The 20,357-nt window shown below is 45.8% G+C and overlaps 1 protein-coding gene across 1 annotated transcript in view; it reads right to left on the bottom strand.

Moving 5' to 3' along the window:
* Window positions 1-6,427: 6,427 nt before the first annotated feature.
* The window catches only part of EXOC4 (exocyst complex component 4), a 754,543-nt gene continuing 740,613 nt past the window's right edge, over window positions 6,428-20,357 (bottom strand). Inside the window, exon 18 of the mRNA XM_030308464.1 lies at window positions 6,428-7,591. Coding sequence (XP_030164324.1) covers window positions 7,354-7,591 — 238 coding nt within the window. The 3' untranslated portion in view covers window positions 6,428-7,353. The remainder of the gene's footprint in view (window positions 7,592-20,357) is intronic.

The following is a 20,357-nucleotide window of genomic DNA, read 5'->3' as shown; positions in this document are numbered from 1 at the left end:
TAACAAAGAGACCCCACAGAGCTTCCTGACACCCTCCACCACATGAGGACACAGTGGAAAGGTGCCTTCTAGGAACCAGAAAGCGGGCTCTCTCACTAAACACCAAATCTGCCAGTGCGTTGATCTTAGGCTTCCCAGAATTGTGGGAAATGAATTTCTGTTGCGTATCATCTACCTAGTTTCTGGTACTTTATTATGGCAGCCAGAATGGACAAAGAAAATCAGTCCTCAGGGGAGGGGTGAGACGTTCTTACTTCCCTTCTGAACTCTGAGTTGGGTCTGGGGCAGTGTGCAACCGCCTCCGGGGTCGGATGGGGCACGACCTGTGCCATGACTATCTGTACCTAGGAAACATGGAAATAGAAATCCAAGCAAAGGATGAGTTAATAAACCTGCAAAACTTAAGAATTTCTGTAGCCCCTGTGAAAATAGTTGAACGCTTGCTATCTTGCAGATGAGGGAACTATAGCTTTGCACGTACCAAAAGGCCTAGTACCTTGTGTTTTATTTGTCCTTAAAATTAGCTGAGTTAACAGCATTTCAGTGGTATGTTTCTTCACTTTCAAATTGTTATCTTCAGATCTCCTTCAAAACCATTAACATTTACTTCCACTGGGACATCAGAGAAATACAAGGAACTCTGAGCTGTTGAAGAGAGGGTAGAAAAACAGAAAACTAGATTTTTCTGCCGGTCTTCATGTTTTTTTTTTTTTTTATGAGTGGACCCGGGTTCTCAGGGGATAAAAACTCAATTCTAGGGACTGGTATTGAATGGCACTGTGATAGAAAGCTTCCAAAGCAAAAGGGGCTGGTCCGGTAAGATGATCAGACCTCGGAGAAAATTTAGGAGCAGAGATGTGTGGCTTCTGGGTTGGGCATTTTCAAGCTTTAAAACAGTTCATTATGCTACTCTATTTTTCTCTGTATGTGTTGGGTGTATACAGAAGCTGTCCTATGAATAGTCAGAAATACTGAACTAAGGCCTGTGTATATGGCCCACTAATACTAGGAGTATCAGGAGTTCAAGGAAGGGGGCAGAAAAAGTAAAAGACATTAAATAGAGTGGGTGGCTCCAGGGTCACTCCTTGACTGAACAACACATCCCTGTTGCTTCTATCTCTAGCGCAAATGTGCTGACGGGGGACTTGATGTTGGCAAAGCCATCTCTTCTCCCTCGAGCCTCTAAATTTGGCTTCTGTTCCCATCACTCCACTCAAATGGTTCTCATTGATGCTAATAATTTCACCTCTTTTAAAAGCCCCTCGCTCTTTCTGCTCTCATCATGGTCAGCTTCTTTGTTGGGCATCCTAGTCAGGGTAGGCAAGGTTATGCTGCAGGGACAAGCAACTCCTGAATTTCAACAGCCTACAACAAGGATTCATTCCATGCTTACACCACATATCCACTGCAGGTCACCTGGGGCTCTGCTCTGCATTGGCCTCCTCCTGGGACCCAAGCATGCTGAATGGCTGCTGTCTGGAACATTCCTGGATATTGTGGCAGTGGGGGCAGTGAGCTCTGGAGGGTCGCCCACAGCTAATTAATTGCTTTGGAAAATGACACACTTCTCACAACTCCTTAGCCACTGAATCACAGCATCCCACCCAAACCCAAAGGAGCCAGGAAATGCCATCCTATTATATTTCTGGAAGGTGGAGAGCCGGAAATCAGGTACACTGCCCTGTTCTTTCCATGTGAACATGTCACATCTCTGAAGGCAGGGCCTTGCCTTCTACCATTCTACTTGGTAGCTTAACAGTGTGGGGCATATTTGGGTTCCCTGGAAGTCACTACGTAACCCCCTTTCTTCTCTTGGAGCTTCTTATTTGACCACTCAGAAAAGCGGAATGGTGGGGACAAATGCTGTCTCAAGTTTGATCCAGCTCTTACGAATCCACAACAGGTGCGCTACTGAGAAACTGAGGTCATCGCTCCACCCCAGATTAGAATAAAAGGAACATCCCCTTCCTCTGCCACCTTCTAGGAAGATTATCTGAGGACTCCTCCTGAAGCCCAGGCTCTCTTTACCCCCAGGTGTCTGGTTAACAAACTTCCTGTTTCAGGGCAGAGAAAGAAGAAGGGGGGTATGGGAGAGTCACTTGGGAAACTCTCTTAAGCAGCTGCTGTTCTGAAAGGTCCAGGACCTCCCAGCAGTGGAAAGGAAGGCAGACTTTGGCATCTGGAGCAAAGAGGGGAGAACGGTCCCACCTGGAGTGTTGGTCCCCAAAGCTGGGAAGAGATGGTGGCCGTGGATTCCTTGCGGCTCCACGTGCTTCGAGGGCGTCCAGGGCAGGGGTGAAGTGAGGACACACAGATGACGATACTGTCTTCACCCCCGTTTTCCTGACGTGCTTTAGCAGTGCAATGTCGACACAAGGCAAAGGGGGGGGGGGGGGCTCTTCCCTACCTCCCGACCAGGAAACCACGAAAAATGACTGCAGTTAAAAGCTTGTGCTGAGAATAGTAAGCGGGAGCTCAGGGCTAGATTTGATTTTGGGGTGGGGGGGGGGGAGACATATTCTCACCTGAATTTCATAGATCAATTTGCGATCTTATTTTAGAAATCCATGACCTGACATTGCTCAGCCCGGGCAGGAAGAGTAACCACAAACTCAAATCCCAGGCAGAAGGCCATTAAGGATGTCCTTAAGACCCGGTCCCTAAAGGCTGGTGGAGCCTTCGGAGTTTAATGAGATGCGCATAATACATCAGCAGGCAATGAGATGCATATTCATTAATCGCTAAAAGGGAAGCGGGCCCAGGAAGCAGACAGCCGGAGGGTGGTCATCCTGTTGCAAAGGGGGCTGCAACAAGGAAATAACAAAGTCCAAGTCAGAACTATTGCTGTGTGGGGGTGCCCAGCTTCCACCTACAACAAGCAGCATCCTGGCCGCCCCCCCCCCCCCCCAGCACATCCCAGGCCTTTCTGACAAACCCTGTCAAGGCGGCTGCACTCCTACACCACATCCATAGAGCAGGACCTCCGATATGGGCCCATAGCTCCTCAAAGAAACCGACAAATTAATAATATTTTCATTAGAATATTATTATGCGTATGTGATAATTATTATATGCCAGGCACCTCTTTTATTTTATACCTTAACACTGTGGGATAAGAGCTATTATTATTATTATTGTTATTATCCCATTTCACAGATGAGGAAACTGACACTTTGGGTGCTTAACAGCTTATACCACAGCAAACCACTTACATGAGGCCGAGGTGACATTCTGAGCCAAGGTACAGAGGACTCTAAAACCTGAGCATTTAGCCGCCACCTGGCTGGTGCTCTGGCCTGTGGTCCAGGTATGGATCATCTTTGGCCTCCAGCTGGCTGGGCTCAGCCCCTGGGCCGAAAGTTCTTGTTTCCAAGAGTTTTGTGGCTATATCGGCCACAGCGAGCTGGGGAGCAGCAGAGGAGAGTGGGAAAGGCAGTCCCCAATCCAGTCCTCTGGGAACCACAGGAGAGGACACAGTCGATGAAGGTGTTAAACTACCAGAGGATATCGGTTGGAGTTCAAATATAGCATGTGCGGGTCCCTCCTTTGCCCCAAGGGGTGAGAAGAGAGGGGTTCCAAGCCTGAACTCCGGTGTTGGCGTCCGTCTGGGCCACATCTTAAACCGAGCCTTGGTTTCTTCCGCAGAGTAGGGACAGTACTAGTAACAATCCCGCAGGGTTCCTTGAGGATTAAATGGAATAACGTGGTAAAGCATTTAGCACAACACCTGACGCATATTAAGCGCGCGGTAAGCGAGACCCAAAATAACCTTAACAGCAATCATAAAAGTACGACCAGGTGCTGTTTTCCTGGTTTTCGCTCGCAGTAAATAAACCTTCGTGAAAGAAAGCTCGGCCTGCTAGGTACGTACATTTGGGCTGAAGAGGCTGCCAATTTCTCTCCTCCTCCAGCATGCATTGCAAAGTCAGCAGGAATCTGAGGCCACTTTTCTAACAGGGATGGTATATAACGGGAGCTACACTCACCGGGCACCCCAACCTCGTTTTTCCCCAGTTGTATGTGCATACGCATGTTGTAGGTACGCTGAAAAAATACATGTGCAGCTTTTGCGGGTCACCGCATTCCCAGCTTCCCAGGAGCTCCTCCTCCAGGTGTGCGAACGTCCTGGCAGTATTTTTAACCACACACACAAGTCCTTGGCAGGTATGCTAAAGCGGGTCCTCGCGTGGTGCACGTTTCCCCCTACTCACGCCCGGCCCCGTTGGCAGAATCCTCTCTGCTTGTTTGCATCCGAGCTCACTGTTGAGGAAACTTCCAGCTCCGTTCCAGTGGCGTTTGCATCCCATTACACCCAGTGATAATGAGCTAGATCTCATTACCGCCCAGCCCAGTTGGAAAAGGATTCGTCGTTTTCAGGGGTGAACCTGTGGTGTGCCTCTTAGTGCACCTCTTCAAAATTCCAGGCAGGCTGCCCGCCTCAGCCGGATCAGGACAACTCCTTCCAGCTGCGTGCACTTCATCACAACTTCCGTTTCAGGAAGAGACTCTGCCGTATTTCACATCTGGTCACAGGCTTATTAATTACGTACTTCGTGTAACAACTACGGCTAATTAGGACAGAGCCGAGACCTTTGCTGAGCCAAGACTTTGTTTGCCTCTCCTTGGTACCTCATTACCCTCCCTCCAAATGATGCCCAATTTGTTTTACATCCCTGCCACATTAAGACAATTGCTCTCAGGGGTGTGCGTTTCGGCACACGCTCTGCTTTTCGAGCACAATCTTGTTGATCGGAACACTTCCTCGTTTTCCTACCACCTCCTGCTACAAGGATAGCCACCTGGCCAGATTTCTCGTCGCATTTGCCTCCAGTGCAGTGGAGTTCAGCTAGGGCTGGTGGAGACCCGACACCCTCTGGTTGAAATGCCTGCGCCCTGGTGCTAGGGAGGCAGCCACAGCTATGTTCCAGAGGGAGGATCCGGAACACAATGGCCTCAGTCCCTTCGTGGGACCCGGGAGGCAGGAATCCATTTGCTCCATCAACCGATGGCTCTGGCTAGCCAGGGAGGCACAGTGAACAGCGAGATACAGTCCCGAGGTGCCAAAAGGGCAAAGCTCAGAAGAGAGCAACGGAGGGCCGGGCTGAAGATTTCAGTCCTTCATCCTCTGAGATGCCTTCCTAAGTGAAAGGATATCCAGTCTTGGTGGATGGAGTGGCAAGTACAAACTCTGGGGAGGGCAGGATCGGAGTGGAAGGATAAGCTCCACGTCACAGGGGGCTGCCTCTGTTGCCTGCCACCACGTGAATCCCATTATCCCCCGAGCTCTAAGGGGGCAATTACGTCTTTTTGGCTGAATGCATGCAGTAGTGCTAAGACATTCCCGGATATGACTCGGCAGGAAGACCATTGGGTGTGGTAGCCGATTCAACTTGGCTGTATTGGGGTTTTTCTCCCCAAGCTATTTGAAACAGAAACTACCGACGGTCAGGCTGAGAAAACATTCAGGCAAGAAGAGGGGCTGGGGCTTCTGTGAATGATGTCACTCTATCTGCATCCGTTCAACCGTCCACTGAACAGGTCACGGGTTGTCCTTGAAAACACGTTGTCCTTGAAATGGGACAATGGGTTGTCCTAAAAAATGAATAGGTTGTCCTAAAACAATGACTGATCCTACAAAGAAATCTGTGCCTTGAGTGTCTTGGACAAAGAGGCATAGGCCATTTTCTCTGTGCAGAACCGACATTTTTCAATCCTATCATTATTGGAAGCAAAGCAGGGGTTCTCCTTTTTCTAAGCGCTCCCCCGCAGCAGCCCATCGGCCATCTTCCTGCTGGTTCTCAGTGTTCTCGGCATCTCTCCTCCCTCCAAACCCGTGTCCCTTTCCACGTCCACTAAGACCCTCCTAAGCACTCACCAATCGCACTCCTGGCATCCCATAAGCACCCCAGGGTTCTTCACCTAGAGCGGAAGGAAGGAGAAGGGGGTACAGAAACCATGTTGGGAAGTCACAGCCACTAAGAGGAGGCCTCCGAACCACAAAGGTCGGCTCTGGGTTCCCTCGTCTCCCTTCTCCCACCCTTGCTTCTTGGAGACTACTTTTCTACGGTGTTGTTTAGAAGCGGGATATTCTTCCTTGGTTGTCTCCTATGTGGGTTCAACTTCTTTCCGACCAGGCCTCTGAAGCACACAGATTTACAGTACTCCTTCCAGGTCCCTCCGGAAGACCATCTTCTGGCCGCCTGCTGAATTCCCACCGTCAGCCCTGATTTCTAACTCAGCCCTGAGTGCACATCCCACTAGGGTCTTGGTCAGAGTCCAGTGTCCGGGCTCTGTCTTAAAGGTGGACAACAAGGTATCCTCCCTCATTGTCTAGTATCTAACGCTCTGCCTAGCAGCATCTGGCACATATTAGGCCCTGAGGGAATGTCTGCTGAATAAAGAACACGAGAAAGACAACACACAACACTTCAGCTTCTCAAAACATTTTTTAATTTTCTGCTTTTCCTACCAAGACCAAAGCTGTACAATTCTGGACCATCACAACGTGAGGCATGACCGTGTATGGTCAAAGTCCTTCCTGCTCTCCTCTCCACGTGCTCCCGAGGCGTGTCCCGGGTGGTGAGTGCATTGCTTTCTCTTGTGACTTATCAACCATGAGTATCAGGAGTGCTTGGAGACATGGGAGCCACGGTGGGGTCGAGTGTGCCACGAGCGGTGAACGCCCATAACCCCGGGGAGCACTCTGGAAAATGGACTCAGCTGTGGGTGCACAGAGGATGAACGTCATGCTGTCTCATCTTGCGTGCACTCAGCTGGGTGGACCAGGGCTCCTTTCTAAGGTGAGAAAGTCCTAGGGGCTCATATTGAGAGCAAGTAAAGCATCTAAGAAGCACTCACATCCAAACAATGTTTAACTGAGAATAAAAGTTCTCTACTCATCATCTTCTCTTGGAAAGTAGAGGGGAAAAAAAATCAAGAGGGTTGGATCGCCATTCAACCTTCCATTTTTGTCATTAATTTGATGGCTCTTGGTTTTGAGACAGCAGAAAGAAAAATGCAGAGGCGATACACTGACTAGGACCTGGGTACAAGCTGCTACACAGAAAGCTGTCTGTCTCAGGGACTGAGATAAAAGAACTTTCTCCCCTGGCCCTGGAGAGGTCTTGTTTTGGTTAGGAGAATTTGTTGAAAACTACAGCCGGCTTGGAGAAGCCACTGATTTGATCTTGGTAATAGACACAGAAAGTAACACACATAGACTTATTTTACTGAATTGTAAACCAACGGGGTCAGGAGAGTAAAAATCTACTGAAAGAAGCAGTTACTCATGACTGAGTAAACAAAAATGACCGCCCCTCCCCACCCCCACCCCTCCCCCAGAAGTGCACCCAATTAAACCGTAGTTATTTTCTTATCCTTGGTGGCTTGCTTGATGGCAGCCTGCTCACAAATGATCTCCTTGAGCCGCTGCAGCCTCATGTTCTGGGTGGTCTGGTCTCCCACCCCAGTCTGACTGCGGTGCAGCAAGGTCAGGGCATGGATGTACTCCAGCTCTGTGTACTTCACGCCCTGGTCCACCACCAGGTTCAGGAGCTCGTCGGCCGTGTTGTATAACATCTCGTAATACTGCCTGAGGAAACAAGACAGAATACTGTTCACCATCTCCACTGTCAGCCACTTATGTGGCTTTAGTTCAATAAACATTTATTGATCACTAGGCATTGTTGTTCTAGGCTGTATGAATATAATGGGGAACAAGACAAGCACATTCTCTGTCCTCTTGGACCTCACTGGAGCTTTCTTCTCGAGACCATGTCCAAATGAAGACTCGGGGAGACCTCACATCTTTCAGGGTCTCAGTTCACTCAAGATTTCCCCTAATGTTACATTTACCTGGGAATATCCAAAGAAAAAGAAGTAGGGGCGGAACCAAGAGGAAGAGAAATAATCATCCGGCAGGCATTGCAAAAACCATTTTTGTCTCATTCAATCCCTCATCCATTCACTCACTCACTCACTGGAGGTTCTGTGCAGTGTATGCTTTTCTCCTCCATAAGGTGGGACAATGATACCTTTTAGAGTTATCAGAAGAATGAATTCATCCATATAAAGCACTTGGAATGGTGTCCAACAAACATACATGCTCCGTAAATATTAGCTATTATTATCAGAGATAATAATAATGTATTAATAAAGTCATGATAGTAATAGAAGTATATAATGATGAGCAAGACCTAGCCTCTTTCCTCAAACAGCTCAGAGATGAGTTGGAAAGATAATGAGAAGTAGAGAGACCATGATTGTGTTTTTGTTGGCAAAGTGTATTTCCACGTGATGTGTCATTTATCCTTCACTACACCTAGGGGGCTATAACTCCCTTTTTTCTGAAAAGGAAACTGAAACATGGTAAAGTGACAGGACTTGTCTAATGTCACAGAGAAGAGAGGGACTGTGGCAGGATATGTACCTGTTTCTGACTCTCAGTCCAACGCTCCTTGTTCACAGAAAAAGACAAGAACAATGTTCCAACTGACAGGAGGGAAGTATAAATGTTATGAATTTATAGCGGAGGAAGGAGAAAGCCCACCATGTGGAGGGGAAGGTGAAGATTCAAGGAAGACTTCGGATGGGGTAGCATATTGTCAGGCAGGGCTTCCAGGAAAGAAATTCTAGACTAAGGGAAAAGAGAAGAGCAGAAGCAAAGATTCCTCCTGGGAAGAGGACTCTGGTCAGTCTGGGGATGGCAGCTAAAAACCAGAGTTTTGGGAAAAGGCAGTTGAAGCCAGAAGACAGACTATTTGATGATCAGGCTAGTTAAGTTAATAAAGAACCATAGACCTAGTCAGTTCAATAAAGGACCTCCCTCCCTCAGCTCTCAAGGTTCTGTTGGGAGCAGAAGCACCATCCAAGTTGTGCTTCTGGAAGATACATGTGACAACAGTACACAGAATGGTCTGGGAGGGAATTGGTTATAATTCTAGCAACAAGTTGGGGACTTGAGATCCATTTGGCTGCAAGGCCATTAGCCTGGGTGGAGGAGAGTAGAGCACGTGCATCACTGCGAGTCTCCAGGAATGCAGAAGCAGGATGGGGGAGGTGGGAGTCAGGAAAGGGGAAGGCAGCCATTTGCTCTTCTCAACACCAACATTATGCCACCATATTGTTCCTCACCAGGTCTACACTGAGGCTCGGACTTGCACGGCTACTACCAATTACCCAGGAGGTAAAGCTGAGCGCAGGCTCTGAGCCAAGCAATGCTATCACAGCTGGTTAGGCAAAGGACAGAGGAGCCTTCCCAGGCAGTTTACTTCCTTCTTTCTGACCGGAAAGGCAGCTTGGCCTCAATGGAGGGACAGACCACGGCAGAAGGCCCAAGGCAATTCCAGAGATGAAGGGATCTTACAGATCTACCAGGGTCGTTGAATTTGAGTCTTGAGTTTGCTTCTTGTTCACCAAGAACATCTTGATAAAAAGAACATCCTCTGGGAGAAGTAAGCCATCCTTATAGTGAGGAATACATTCTAGGAGCTCATAATTTCAAGAATATTTTATGCATTTTTGCTACAATGGGAATATGGTTGGTAAGGGTGTCCTTTCACGTGGCTAGCTCCTTTTCCTGCTCTGCTGAACCTCCTTTTCTAATTAACACACTCTTAAAAAAAAAAAAAAGAATACCCTTTTGTGAATATTTCCTAAATAGTGGCGGGTAAGTGCTCGTCTTATATTGGCAGGTTTACGAGTACTCCAGGCAGCAAACGGTTCAACATCCTTGTGTAGAGGGTTAGCCCTCTCTTGGGGCTAATTTTCTGTAAATGATGGTTCACTTCAACCTCCTGGAACCACATAGGTGGAAATCACTGGTCAAAGGTAACCTTGAATGTAGACAGAGGTGCTTCTTTTTTTTTTTTTTAATTTTTTTTTTTTTAACGTTTATTTATTTTGGGGACAGAGAGAGACAGAGCATGAACGGGGGAGGGGCAGAGAGAGAGGGAGACACAGAAACGGAAGCAGGCTCCAGGCTCTGAGCCATCAGCCCAGAGTCCGACGCGGGGCTCGAACTCACGGACCGTGAGATCGTGACCTGAGCTGAAGTCGGACGCCCAACCGACTGAGCCACCCAGGCGCCCCCAGAGGTGCTTCTAATAGGAGAGTCAAATTAACTCTAACCTGCAGACTTCTGGGAGCCCAATATCAGATACAGTCAGGAACTTTTCAGAAGTTTCATGTTCAGCACAAAACCCGTGTGAACCACCCCTACTCCACAATGCACCTGTTGTAACTTAAAAAATACTATTTTAATTTTTTTTTAACGTTTATTTATTTTTGAGACAGAGAGAGACAGAGCATGAACGGGGGAGGGTCAGAGAGAGGGAGACACAGAATCTGAAACAGGCTCCAGGCTCTGAGGTGTCAGCACAGAGCCCGACGCGGGGCTCGAACCCACGGACCGCAAAATCATGACCTGAGCCGAAGTCGGACGCTTAACCGACTGAGCCACCCAGGCGCCCCTAAAAATACTATTTTAAAGAAAAGCTTGACGCTGTAGGAAGACACATCATATTTTTCCCATGGCTCTGCATGTCCCTTGGCACACCATGGCTTCCTCCCTGACACGAGCCCGTTTTGCCAAATGAAGCCCTGTATCACCGAATTCGGGTTCCCTTAGATGCACAGATGAGGGAGAGAGCTGTCCATTTAGGGACCTACCTGAGAAGGCATTTTAAAACATGCTCAAGAAAACATGTTTGAATCTAGACTTACTGAATGGAACGAGAGAGCATTTGGGGCTCAGGATTCTTTCAAAGCCAGAAGAGATTTGGTGGTTGCAGTTCTTAACTGGTGGTTCTCCAACTAGAAAGTGCTTGGGAGCTTATGAAAAGTGCAGATTCTTTAGGACCCACCCCAGCTATTGTGATTCCCAAAGGACTTTGAGCCAGAGTCTCTCTGGTGTGCAAAGAGTTACAGAACCACTGCCGCCCATCTCCTTGAGTCAAGGACCTAAAAACATTAGGGATGGTGATGCTTTTCACTGAGATTAAACCAAAGGAACTGGGTTTCTCTGTATTATGACGTTGATATTTTCATCGCTTATCTTAAGAGGTAACCTTGAGCCCATCTAACCAGATGAAATTGGATTTGTTTTGAAACATCTGATGAAATTTGTTTCCAGAGATACTGGCTGGTTTTCTACAGAGACCACTGTTCCATGCTGGGAGCAAGCAACCAAAGATGCCTGGATTTCTAGTCCTGGATCCTTCAGCGGGATAAGTGATAAAGGGCGTGCCACTTAAGTCCTTAATGTTTCAATATCCTCTGTGCAGTGAAGACCTTTATAAATCCCAGAATGACGTTCTGAAGTGGACTCGAAGACTAAAAGAGTCCTCAAGAGCCTCCGATGAACCGGGCCCCAGAATTGCAAAGCTGAGTTATTAAACAAAATCGACAGGTAACTGATGGTGTTTTTTTCTGTAGTTAGGGAAAAAAAAAAATTACCCATAACCACGATGATATATTAGATCATAAAGAAACATAAATATTTAAAGATGGAATGAAATTCATTCATCTTGCAGAACAGCACCCAGTAGCAAAGGCTACATTAAATCAGCATAGCAACAGTTGCAATTGGAGATAGAGAAAGGGTGCTACAAGGTGCCCCAAGGAGAAAACAGGAAAATGCCCCAAACTTTACAATTAGAATGGGCTTCCATGATGAACACCGACATGCTGAAAGGAAATCATGTAACCCAATTGGGATAAATAATTCACCAGCACTTATTGAGGCCCCAGGAAAATGAAAGCTTGATCTTTATCATCAAGCATTACAATAGCAGCCATGGCTTCTGGGCATCACGGTTGTAGTAGGTACGCACTCAGCTGCCAGGATGGGATCAGTGAACACACACCTGATTTAGGCATTTTCTGGCTCATGACTTGTACGGCAAGTCTCTTCATAGCCCATAACATTCGGGGGCCAATTGCTAGACGTGGCCCAAATATCTTATTCTGGGAACTGGAGTTGCATGTCACCCTGATGGATGGAACATTCTATGAGGAGGTGGTTTCCTCCCATGGTTGGTTTCTCTCTCGCTTTGCTGTGCACCTTTGGGCGGCATTTCCCAAAGTGGCCTGAGTGGAGAGGGAGGCGGGTGGAGGGACAGGAAAGCGGTGGGGTGATGTCACGTAGGCTGGTCTCCTGGACCCAGTCCAGAATAGGACAACATTCATGCTTTGTTCTGGTACAGGCAGATTATTTTCTCGTATCTTCCTCATGTTCCCTTTTTCAATGGGCTGTGCTTGTGTTTTTTTTCTTCTTATTTTAATGGCATTGAACTGCAACTCTTTCTCCTCATTGATTCCGTGAGCAAATATTTATACAAGTAAGGATAGGAAGGGCATGTTGGTAAGTTGGGCAGATCTTCTTAAAGTTTTATTTAAAAAAAAATTTTTTTTTAACGTTTATTTATTTTTGAGACAGAGAGAGACAGAGCATGAACGGGGGAGGGTCAGAGAGAGAGGGAGACACAGAATCTGAAACAGGCTCCAGGCTCTGAGTGGTCAGCACAGAGCCCGAAGCGGGGCTTGAACTCACGAACCGCGAGATCATGACCTGAGCCAAAGTCGGACGCTTAACTAACTGAGCCACCCAGGCGCCCCCTTCTTAAAGTTTTAAAATGAAGTCAATTTCATCTTTCGCTGACTGGGAAATATACATGTCGTCTAGACTATACAGACTAAATACGAAGATTAAGCAGTTAAAAGAGTACTTCTATAATTCTACTATAAAGACATACCCCGTTTGCACATTTCAGTCACGTTTTTGTTTTCCATATGTAAGTAATGCTCTACCAGTTTCTCTATTACAGTTGAAATATTTGGGTTGACAGACTATTGGACACTTTGTTTCTAATTTTAAAAACTTTCTTTCCTAGGGCGCCTGGGTGGCTCAGTCAGTTAAGCGTCCAACTTCGGCTCAGGTCATGATCTCAGGGCTTGTGGGGTCAAGTCCCGCGTTGGGCTCTGTGCTGACAGCTGAGCCCGGAGCCTGCTTCGGATTCTCTCTGCCCCACCCCCACTTGTGCTCTGTCTCTTAAAAAGGAATAAACATACAAACGTTAAAAACAACAACAACAAAAAACACCAAAAAAACTTTCTTTCCTGAGGACGGATTTCCAGAGCAGATTTAGTCAAAGGTAAGTATACTGTTCTGCACTCCAGCAATGCAGCCAAACCGCTTTCTACAAAAACTGCATCAGTTAGCTTCCTACCAACAACCCATGGCAGCACCTACTTCCTCATATGCTTTTAATATTCATGAAGTGAAACCATTTTTCACCTACTTATTGGTTTTTAATGCACATAGGTCTGAACATATGTATAAGCAAACTGTACTGATCTTTTTGTATATTTTAAGTATGAATACTTTTCTTATTCTGAGCTCTTCAGGGGGTACCTGGGTGGCTCAGTCGGCTAAGCATCCAACTTCGGCTCAGGTCATGATCTCACAGTTCATGGGTTCGAGCCCCGTGTCGGGCTCTGTGCTGACGGCTCAGAGCCTGGAGTCTGCTTCGGATTCTGTGTCTCCCTGTCTCTCTGCCCCTCCCTTGCTCACACTGTCTCTCTCTCTCTCTCTCTTAAAAATAAATAATCATTAAAAAAAAATAAAAAAAAAAGAGCTCTTCAGAAATTTCTATAAACAAGAAGGAGCATTCTAGTCTCTCAACCCTGGGGGTTCTACCTCCCACTCTTCCATACTCATTGTAAAAGATACCACTGCCTCTCTGAAAGATCTTGCAAACAGTCTCAGCTCTCTTCTGTGTAAACTGAGGAAAGAAAGCCCCAATACAACCAGTCATTCCCACACAGCAACCGCAGGTGGTCGGTCCCCAAAGCCTGGGGGTGGGGGTGGAAAGAAGGTGCTGATTGGGGGCTGCCACAGTCCCCGGGAGACCTCTGCCATCTGCTTCCCTTTATGGGGTGGGGTTCAGAGTCCTAAACCCCTGAAGGAAAACTGCATTTGTCAGGGATACCCAGCTATGTCTCATGCCGGGTGTTAGAATCTGTCCGGACTGAGGTCACATTAATGTCTAGCTTTTAGGTGCACTGGCATATTCAACCCTTTGCAGTAGGAAGTGCAATCATCCACATCGCCCAGATGAGCACACTGAGCTACAGTGAGCATCACTGATTCATCTGTGGCCTCAAAATCAAGGACTCTGAACCCCGTTCTCACTGCAAAGCCACCATAACATGGAAATATTGGAAACTGTAAAAAAGCACTAACTGCAAAGAATACCTGTATAGCAAATTTTAGTCACGATTTAAGTCAGATGAGCTAAACAAAATTCACACACTAACTCAACACCTCTGCCTTCCGTTGTAACGGGACAAGCCAGTATTGTAGCAATTCAAAAATTCATTTACAAACTCTGTAGCTGTTTTTTTTTTTAAAGTTTATTTGTTTTGAGGGCGACAGAGAAAGAAGGAAAAGGGAGAGAGAGAGGGAGAGAGACACAGATTGAGCGGGGGAGGGGCAGAGAGAAGAGAGAATCCCCGAGCAGGCTCTGTGCTGTCAGTGCGGTGCTGGACGCGGGGCTTGATCTCACGGTTTGTGAGATCATAACCTGAGCCAACATGAAGAGTTGGATACTCGACTGACTGAGCCACCCAGGCGATGTAGATATATTTGAATAACAGTGGGTTTGATCTGGGAATTCAGAGCTCTAAAACAAATAATGAAGTCATATTGTCAAGTCGGCATTCAAGAGTTAACAGAAACGAGTTTTGGCTTTTTCACTTTGTCACCTCTCTATTTCTCGCTTCCCCCCCTCCCCCCCCCCGCCCCCGAGCAGAAAATGGACAAGGTGACCTTTCTTTCCAAAAGTTGGCTGCCCTTCTGACTGGTTACTTCCTGGAGGAAGAGGGATAATTACGTAATTTCATTGTGAAGACTTTCTCCTCTAGTCCTTCCAAAGATAATGATAGTGTTGATGTCAACAAGAGAATTAGGTACTGAAGCTGACTTCTTAAATATTAAGGTTTGAAGGAGGAAGATCTTGTCCGAATAGAACTTAGTATTGCCAGTGGCCTCCCCCAATTCTTTTTAGCCAACAGATGAAGGATTTTGAGAACTTTAATAAAAAAAAAACCCAAAAAACTCAGTAGTAGAGGGGTCACTAAACTGTCGGGGAAAACATTCAACTCCTGTTTTCTCTGTTCACTCAATGGCATACATGGTAATAGGCAGGGAAATGGAAAAAGGGAAAGGAAAGGAAGTGAATAATCCATAAACTGGATAAGCATCCCATAAATAATTAAGAGGTGGTTACAGCAGGAAGACTTAGAGAAGTAAATACTCAAGAGATCAACTAAGCTCAGATTCTGGTTAAGTCTTTCCCTCCCCTCTAACTAGCTGTGTGACCTGGGGCAAATGCTGTTGGCTCTTTGGACCTCTGCTTCCCATATGAAAAACAAAGAGGTTAGAGCAGACGCTATTGAAGCAGTTTTTGATTTTAAAACCTTTACAGCGTCCTCTGCTCGGTCCTTTAAAATCCTGGGCTTCCATCAGAATTAGCTGATGCTGATTTTCCCTAAACTGCAGCAGGCAAGACGCAGCAGTGACTGATTTGGAAACATCCCGAACAAGCGTAAACTTAGCTCCGATGTGTACTTTCCAGACCAATAATAAAATGGATGGTAATCCTGTGTGTCAGAAGAATAAATTAGTTTATTCAAAAATATAATATAATTGCTCTCATTTGTCTTCCCCTTCAAAGGAGCTTAGAGTTTATTACAGACATGATTGAAAATTCTAATTTGAAATAGGCGAAGTTACTTCCATCTCAGGAATGGGAAAACTCAGGTAGAGAAAAGCTAAATAATTTTTGGGGAGTTAGTGGCAGAATTAGATTTACGTTCGAAAGGGACAGTTTTGTGTGTGTGTGTGTGTGTGTGTGTGTGTGTGTTGACATTTCTTACATCGGATTGTGCACAGGGTTTTGTTCTGATCAGGACATCCCAGGAGAAGTATGGTCTTTAGAAAAGACAGTGTAGAAATTCCCTCAGCTGGTGGCAGTAGAAAATCATTCAGGAGGCAGTGAGACCCTGAGAGTCTGCTGTGCTAAGGTTTGCACTGGCTTCGTTGATCGGTCATCTACCTACCTTTTCTTCATATAAAGCGGCACACACATCCCTGCCTTCACCAACAGCGCTACGTGTAAAAGGCAGTTTCCTATCGGCCCGGTTCTCATAACCACCATGCTTCAGTAGCACTGGGGGGTGTCTCTCCGGAGGAGACGTTAAAAGCTAAAGTTGGCCGTGTCCCTTCCTTTCAGGAACCTATCCCGATATTCTTGATAGCGGCCGCCAGAGCTGTGCTTTATTTCTCTTCAGAAAATACAACCATTCAAAACAAAGGAATTCCTCTGCGGCCCGTCACTTGACGCGATGACTCTCTCCCAAGCTCGGTTACCGTCGCTGAGACGGGAAGAAAATTTCTTCTTGTTCCCTCAGCTAGAAATTTTGCTCCCCACCTTCGAACACCTTCTGAATTTATAATATCCGTGGCTGAAATTTCCTCCTCTACAACTTAAGGATTCGTATGTCACTCTCTGCTCCATCAGATAATTTTTTAAATTAAGTTTTCTACAGCAGGGCTGGAGGAAGATCAGCATTTTAAATTCAGTACAATTAAAACTGTGTCTCTTTGGTCTGGCACTGCCTTCGGTCAAACCCCATTTGTATGAATAATTATTCAGTCCATTAAGAAGTCTGCTCAACTCCTTCTCCCATTTTGAAGGTTTTAATAAATATTGATCAAGCGCATTTCTGTTTGCACTTGCCAAAGCAATTCTGATGGATTCATCTTCTGATGTTATCAAATAATGAAATATGAAAGAGTGAATAGAATTACCCTCTTGTTCTGTGATTTTTTATTTAGGTCCTTCATTTTACTTTCATAATTGTGTTTGTCTCATGCTCCTGTAAATGCTCTTTTGATTATCAAAAGGTGAATCCAGGTTAAGGAGAGTTATGCTGTGCTGAATATCACTTTAGAGAGTTTTTTTCAATTTGAAAAAATAATTTATCGAATATCATAGGTTGATAAAAGAAGATAGCATTCTGTACTTTGGTGGCCTCAAAGCTACATACTGTTTACCAATTAGCACAAGGCCCTTATACTGTATATTATTTATACTTCCCAGATCAGCAATCTGGGAAACAGCTGCTGACATAGGCAGAATAAAAATAATTCGGAGGCCCTCTGGCTTTTTCAGTTTTAAGCAATTATCAACTTTTCAATAAATAATGCAAAGGATTTCTTCAAAGGAAAATCTAGTATTATTATCCCTAACACTTAGGAAGCTCTCATCACATCTTAAAAGTTAATACAGTCGTGCCCCTTATCCACGGTTTCGCTTTCTGCGGTAGCAGTTACCCGCGGTCGACCACGGTCCGAAAGCACATGACTCTCCTCTTGATACATTGTCAACAGCAGCCTGACGCTGGGTCACAACGCCTGTGTCATTCACCTCGTTTCATCTCATCACGTAGGCATTTCATCATCTCCCAGCATCACGAGAAGAATGAGTTACAGTACAAGCTATTCTGAGAGAGAGACCACATTCACATAACTTTTATTGCAGTGTACTGTTACAATGGTTCTATTTTATTATTAGTTATTGTGGTTAGTTTCTTACTGTGCCTAACTTACAATTAAACTTTGCCATGGGTATTACGTACAGGAAAAAGATAGTATGTATAGGGTAGTGCTATCTGTGGATTCAGGCATCTATGGCAGGGTTTTAGAACGTATTCTTGTGGATGGGGGGGCAACTGTGTAACAGAGAAAGTTACAGAGGTATAGTCCTTGGCTTCAAGAAGTTTCTTTTATCCACACTGTAAAAAATACAATGCAGGGTGCCTGGGTGGCTCAGTCGGTTAAACGTCCGATTTTGGCTCAGGTTATGGTCTCACGGTCCGTGAGTTCGAGCCCCACAGTGGGCTCTGTGCTGACAGCTCAGAGCCTGGAGCCTGTTTCAGGTCTGTGTCTCCCTCTCTCTCTGCACCTCCCCTGCTCGCTCACTCTCTCTCTCCCTCTCTCAAAAATAAGATAAACAATGAAAATAAAAAAAAAAAAAATCCAGGGTCCCTGGGTGGCTCAGTCGGTTAACATCTGACTTTGGCTCAGGTCATGATCTCATAGTTTGCAATTTTGAGCCCCATGTTGGGCTCTGTGCTGACAGCTCAGAGCCTGGAGTCTGTTTTGGATTCTGTGTCTCCTCCCCACTCCACCTCCCCACCCCCCCACCCCCACCCCCGCCTCTGCCCCTCCCGTTCATGCTCTCTCTCTCAAAAAAAAAAAAAAAACAAACAAAAAAACAAACAAAAAAACCCACCAAAACACAGAAACCAATATGGACCCAGATCAAAGGTTTCTAAGACACTAGGTAAATATTTTGTTTTCTTTTTTAAAGTTTATTTGTTTATTTATTTAGTGCGCGCGCGCGCGAGAGAGAGTGTGTGTGTGTGTGTGTGTGTGTGTGTGTGTGTGTGTGTTTGAGGGAGGGAGGGAAGGACAGAGTGAGAGGGAGAGAGAGAATCCCAAGCAGACTCTACACTGTCAGCAGAAAGCCTGACGCGGGACTCAAACCCACAAACTGTGAGATCATGACCTGAGCCAAAATCAAGAGATGGACGCTTAACCGACTAAGCCACCCAGCAGTCCCTAGGCAAATACTTTAAAGTAAAATAAATCTGGACTTGCCAGCTAGCCTGCCCATTCTGCTCCTCTCTCTAGGAATGTGGGAAAGAAGAAAAGAATCGGGCGATCCTAGACAAGGTATAGAAGCCAAGTGACTCCCAGTTAGTGATGAGATGGAGAAGTGAAGGGGTAATGGGTGTTGGGTTTCTGCATCTATAATATGGAGATCCTTCTGTACCTGGAAGCATTTGGGCAGAAAGGTCAGCAGGGATAGGCCTGGACTACAAGACCTCCACGGAAGAACTTGCCATTGGAGTATTAACCAACGAGGCCAAGATAATGGATTCATTCCCGTAGGTGTGTTGCTTCTATTCTTTAGCCATTGACTCCGCCCCTAGCCAGCTACCTCACACGTGTGTTTAGAGAAGGTCTGAGTGAGGTTGAAAGGAGAGTTCGCTGCAAGCCATTATATACAAGAACTGCTACTCAGCCATCAGTTTTCCGAGTTACTCAGACCCAGACTCATGATTTTTTGGTCTTAGTTAGGGACCCTAGTACACTTCTTGATACTGTGATAGGGGATTTCTCTACTTTGCTGAGACAAAAAAAACCCGTATCTTTTAGGGCTAAAGGGCCAGAAACAAAAATGAGTTTGGCAGAGGAACAAAAAAATCAGCAGATTATTTGAAAAGCAAGAGCATATGCAAATCAGCAGGTCCCAATGGCAAAGACTCCAGGGCGTATTTACTAAACCCTCAGGTTATTTACAGAAGCAAGAAAACCTAAATAAACCAAAGCTACAAAATGGGCCACCTGAGATTCAAGAACATGTGACTGAGAACTGATGTCAATTAGAAAAATAATAGACTAAATCAGAAAGAGCTAATGGAAATATGTACAATACCCAGCAGCGTTTAATTAAAGACCCAAATACTCTGACAAACTTGATGAATAGCTTTGGGTAGCAATGTGAATTTGGTGGATGAAAAGACCGCTGTGGCTGACATATATTTGGAGGTCAGTGAACCATTTTATACAGTGCCTCTAAAAAAATATAAACTAGCAAAATGAATTTATTTTGAATGGGTATCCCTGATAGGACACAGGCTGAAAAACAAACAAAGGGTAACGATCGAGGCAAATCAACAGATTCAGAGGGAAGGCATCTAGTGAATGCTAAGGATACCGGCTTATAACTGATCTCACTTAATACCTTAATTAATGTGCAAGCACATACACAGTGCCCGCGAAGGGCAAACGTTCCTAAATGGGGAAGGGCCGTGAACAGCAGCAAGGAAAGAGAAATAATGTAAAGGACTCCAGAGAATTCAGAATTATGGGCAGAAAATTAACGAAATGAAGTTCATGGTGGAAAAACCCAAGTGAATGTATCTGGAAGAAATTCTAACCTTCTGGAGTCCACAGTTGGGAGACACCCTGGAATAGCACTGGTAAAAATGGTGTGTGTGTTGGGGTGGGCGGGGGGAGGGTAAGGGCATGGAACCGAAGAATTTTCTTACTTCCTGTTAAGAAAAGAAAAAAAAAAAAAGGACCAGTTATCGGGCAAGGAGGTGATGATAATCCCTGCGTCTGTTGTATCTCATAGTTCTGTATTGCTTTATACCCTGAGCCAACTGAAAGAAAATCAGAAAAGGGCATCAGATGGGATTAGAGGGACAGACGGTTGGAGGAAAAT

The sequence above is a fragment of the Lynx canadensis genome, chromosome A2 (genome assembly GCF_007474595.2).
Source record: "Lynx canadensis isolate LIC74 chromosome A2, mLynCan4.pri.v2, whole genome shotgun sequence".
Lineage (NCBI taxonomy): Eukaryota > Metazoa > Chordata > Mammalia > Carnivora > Felidae > Lynx > Lynx canadensis.
Note: the sequence above shows the minus strand (reverse complement) of the source record. Positions and strands in the feature narration are given on the sequence as shown.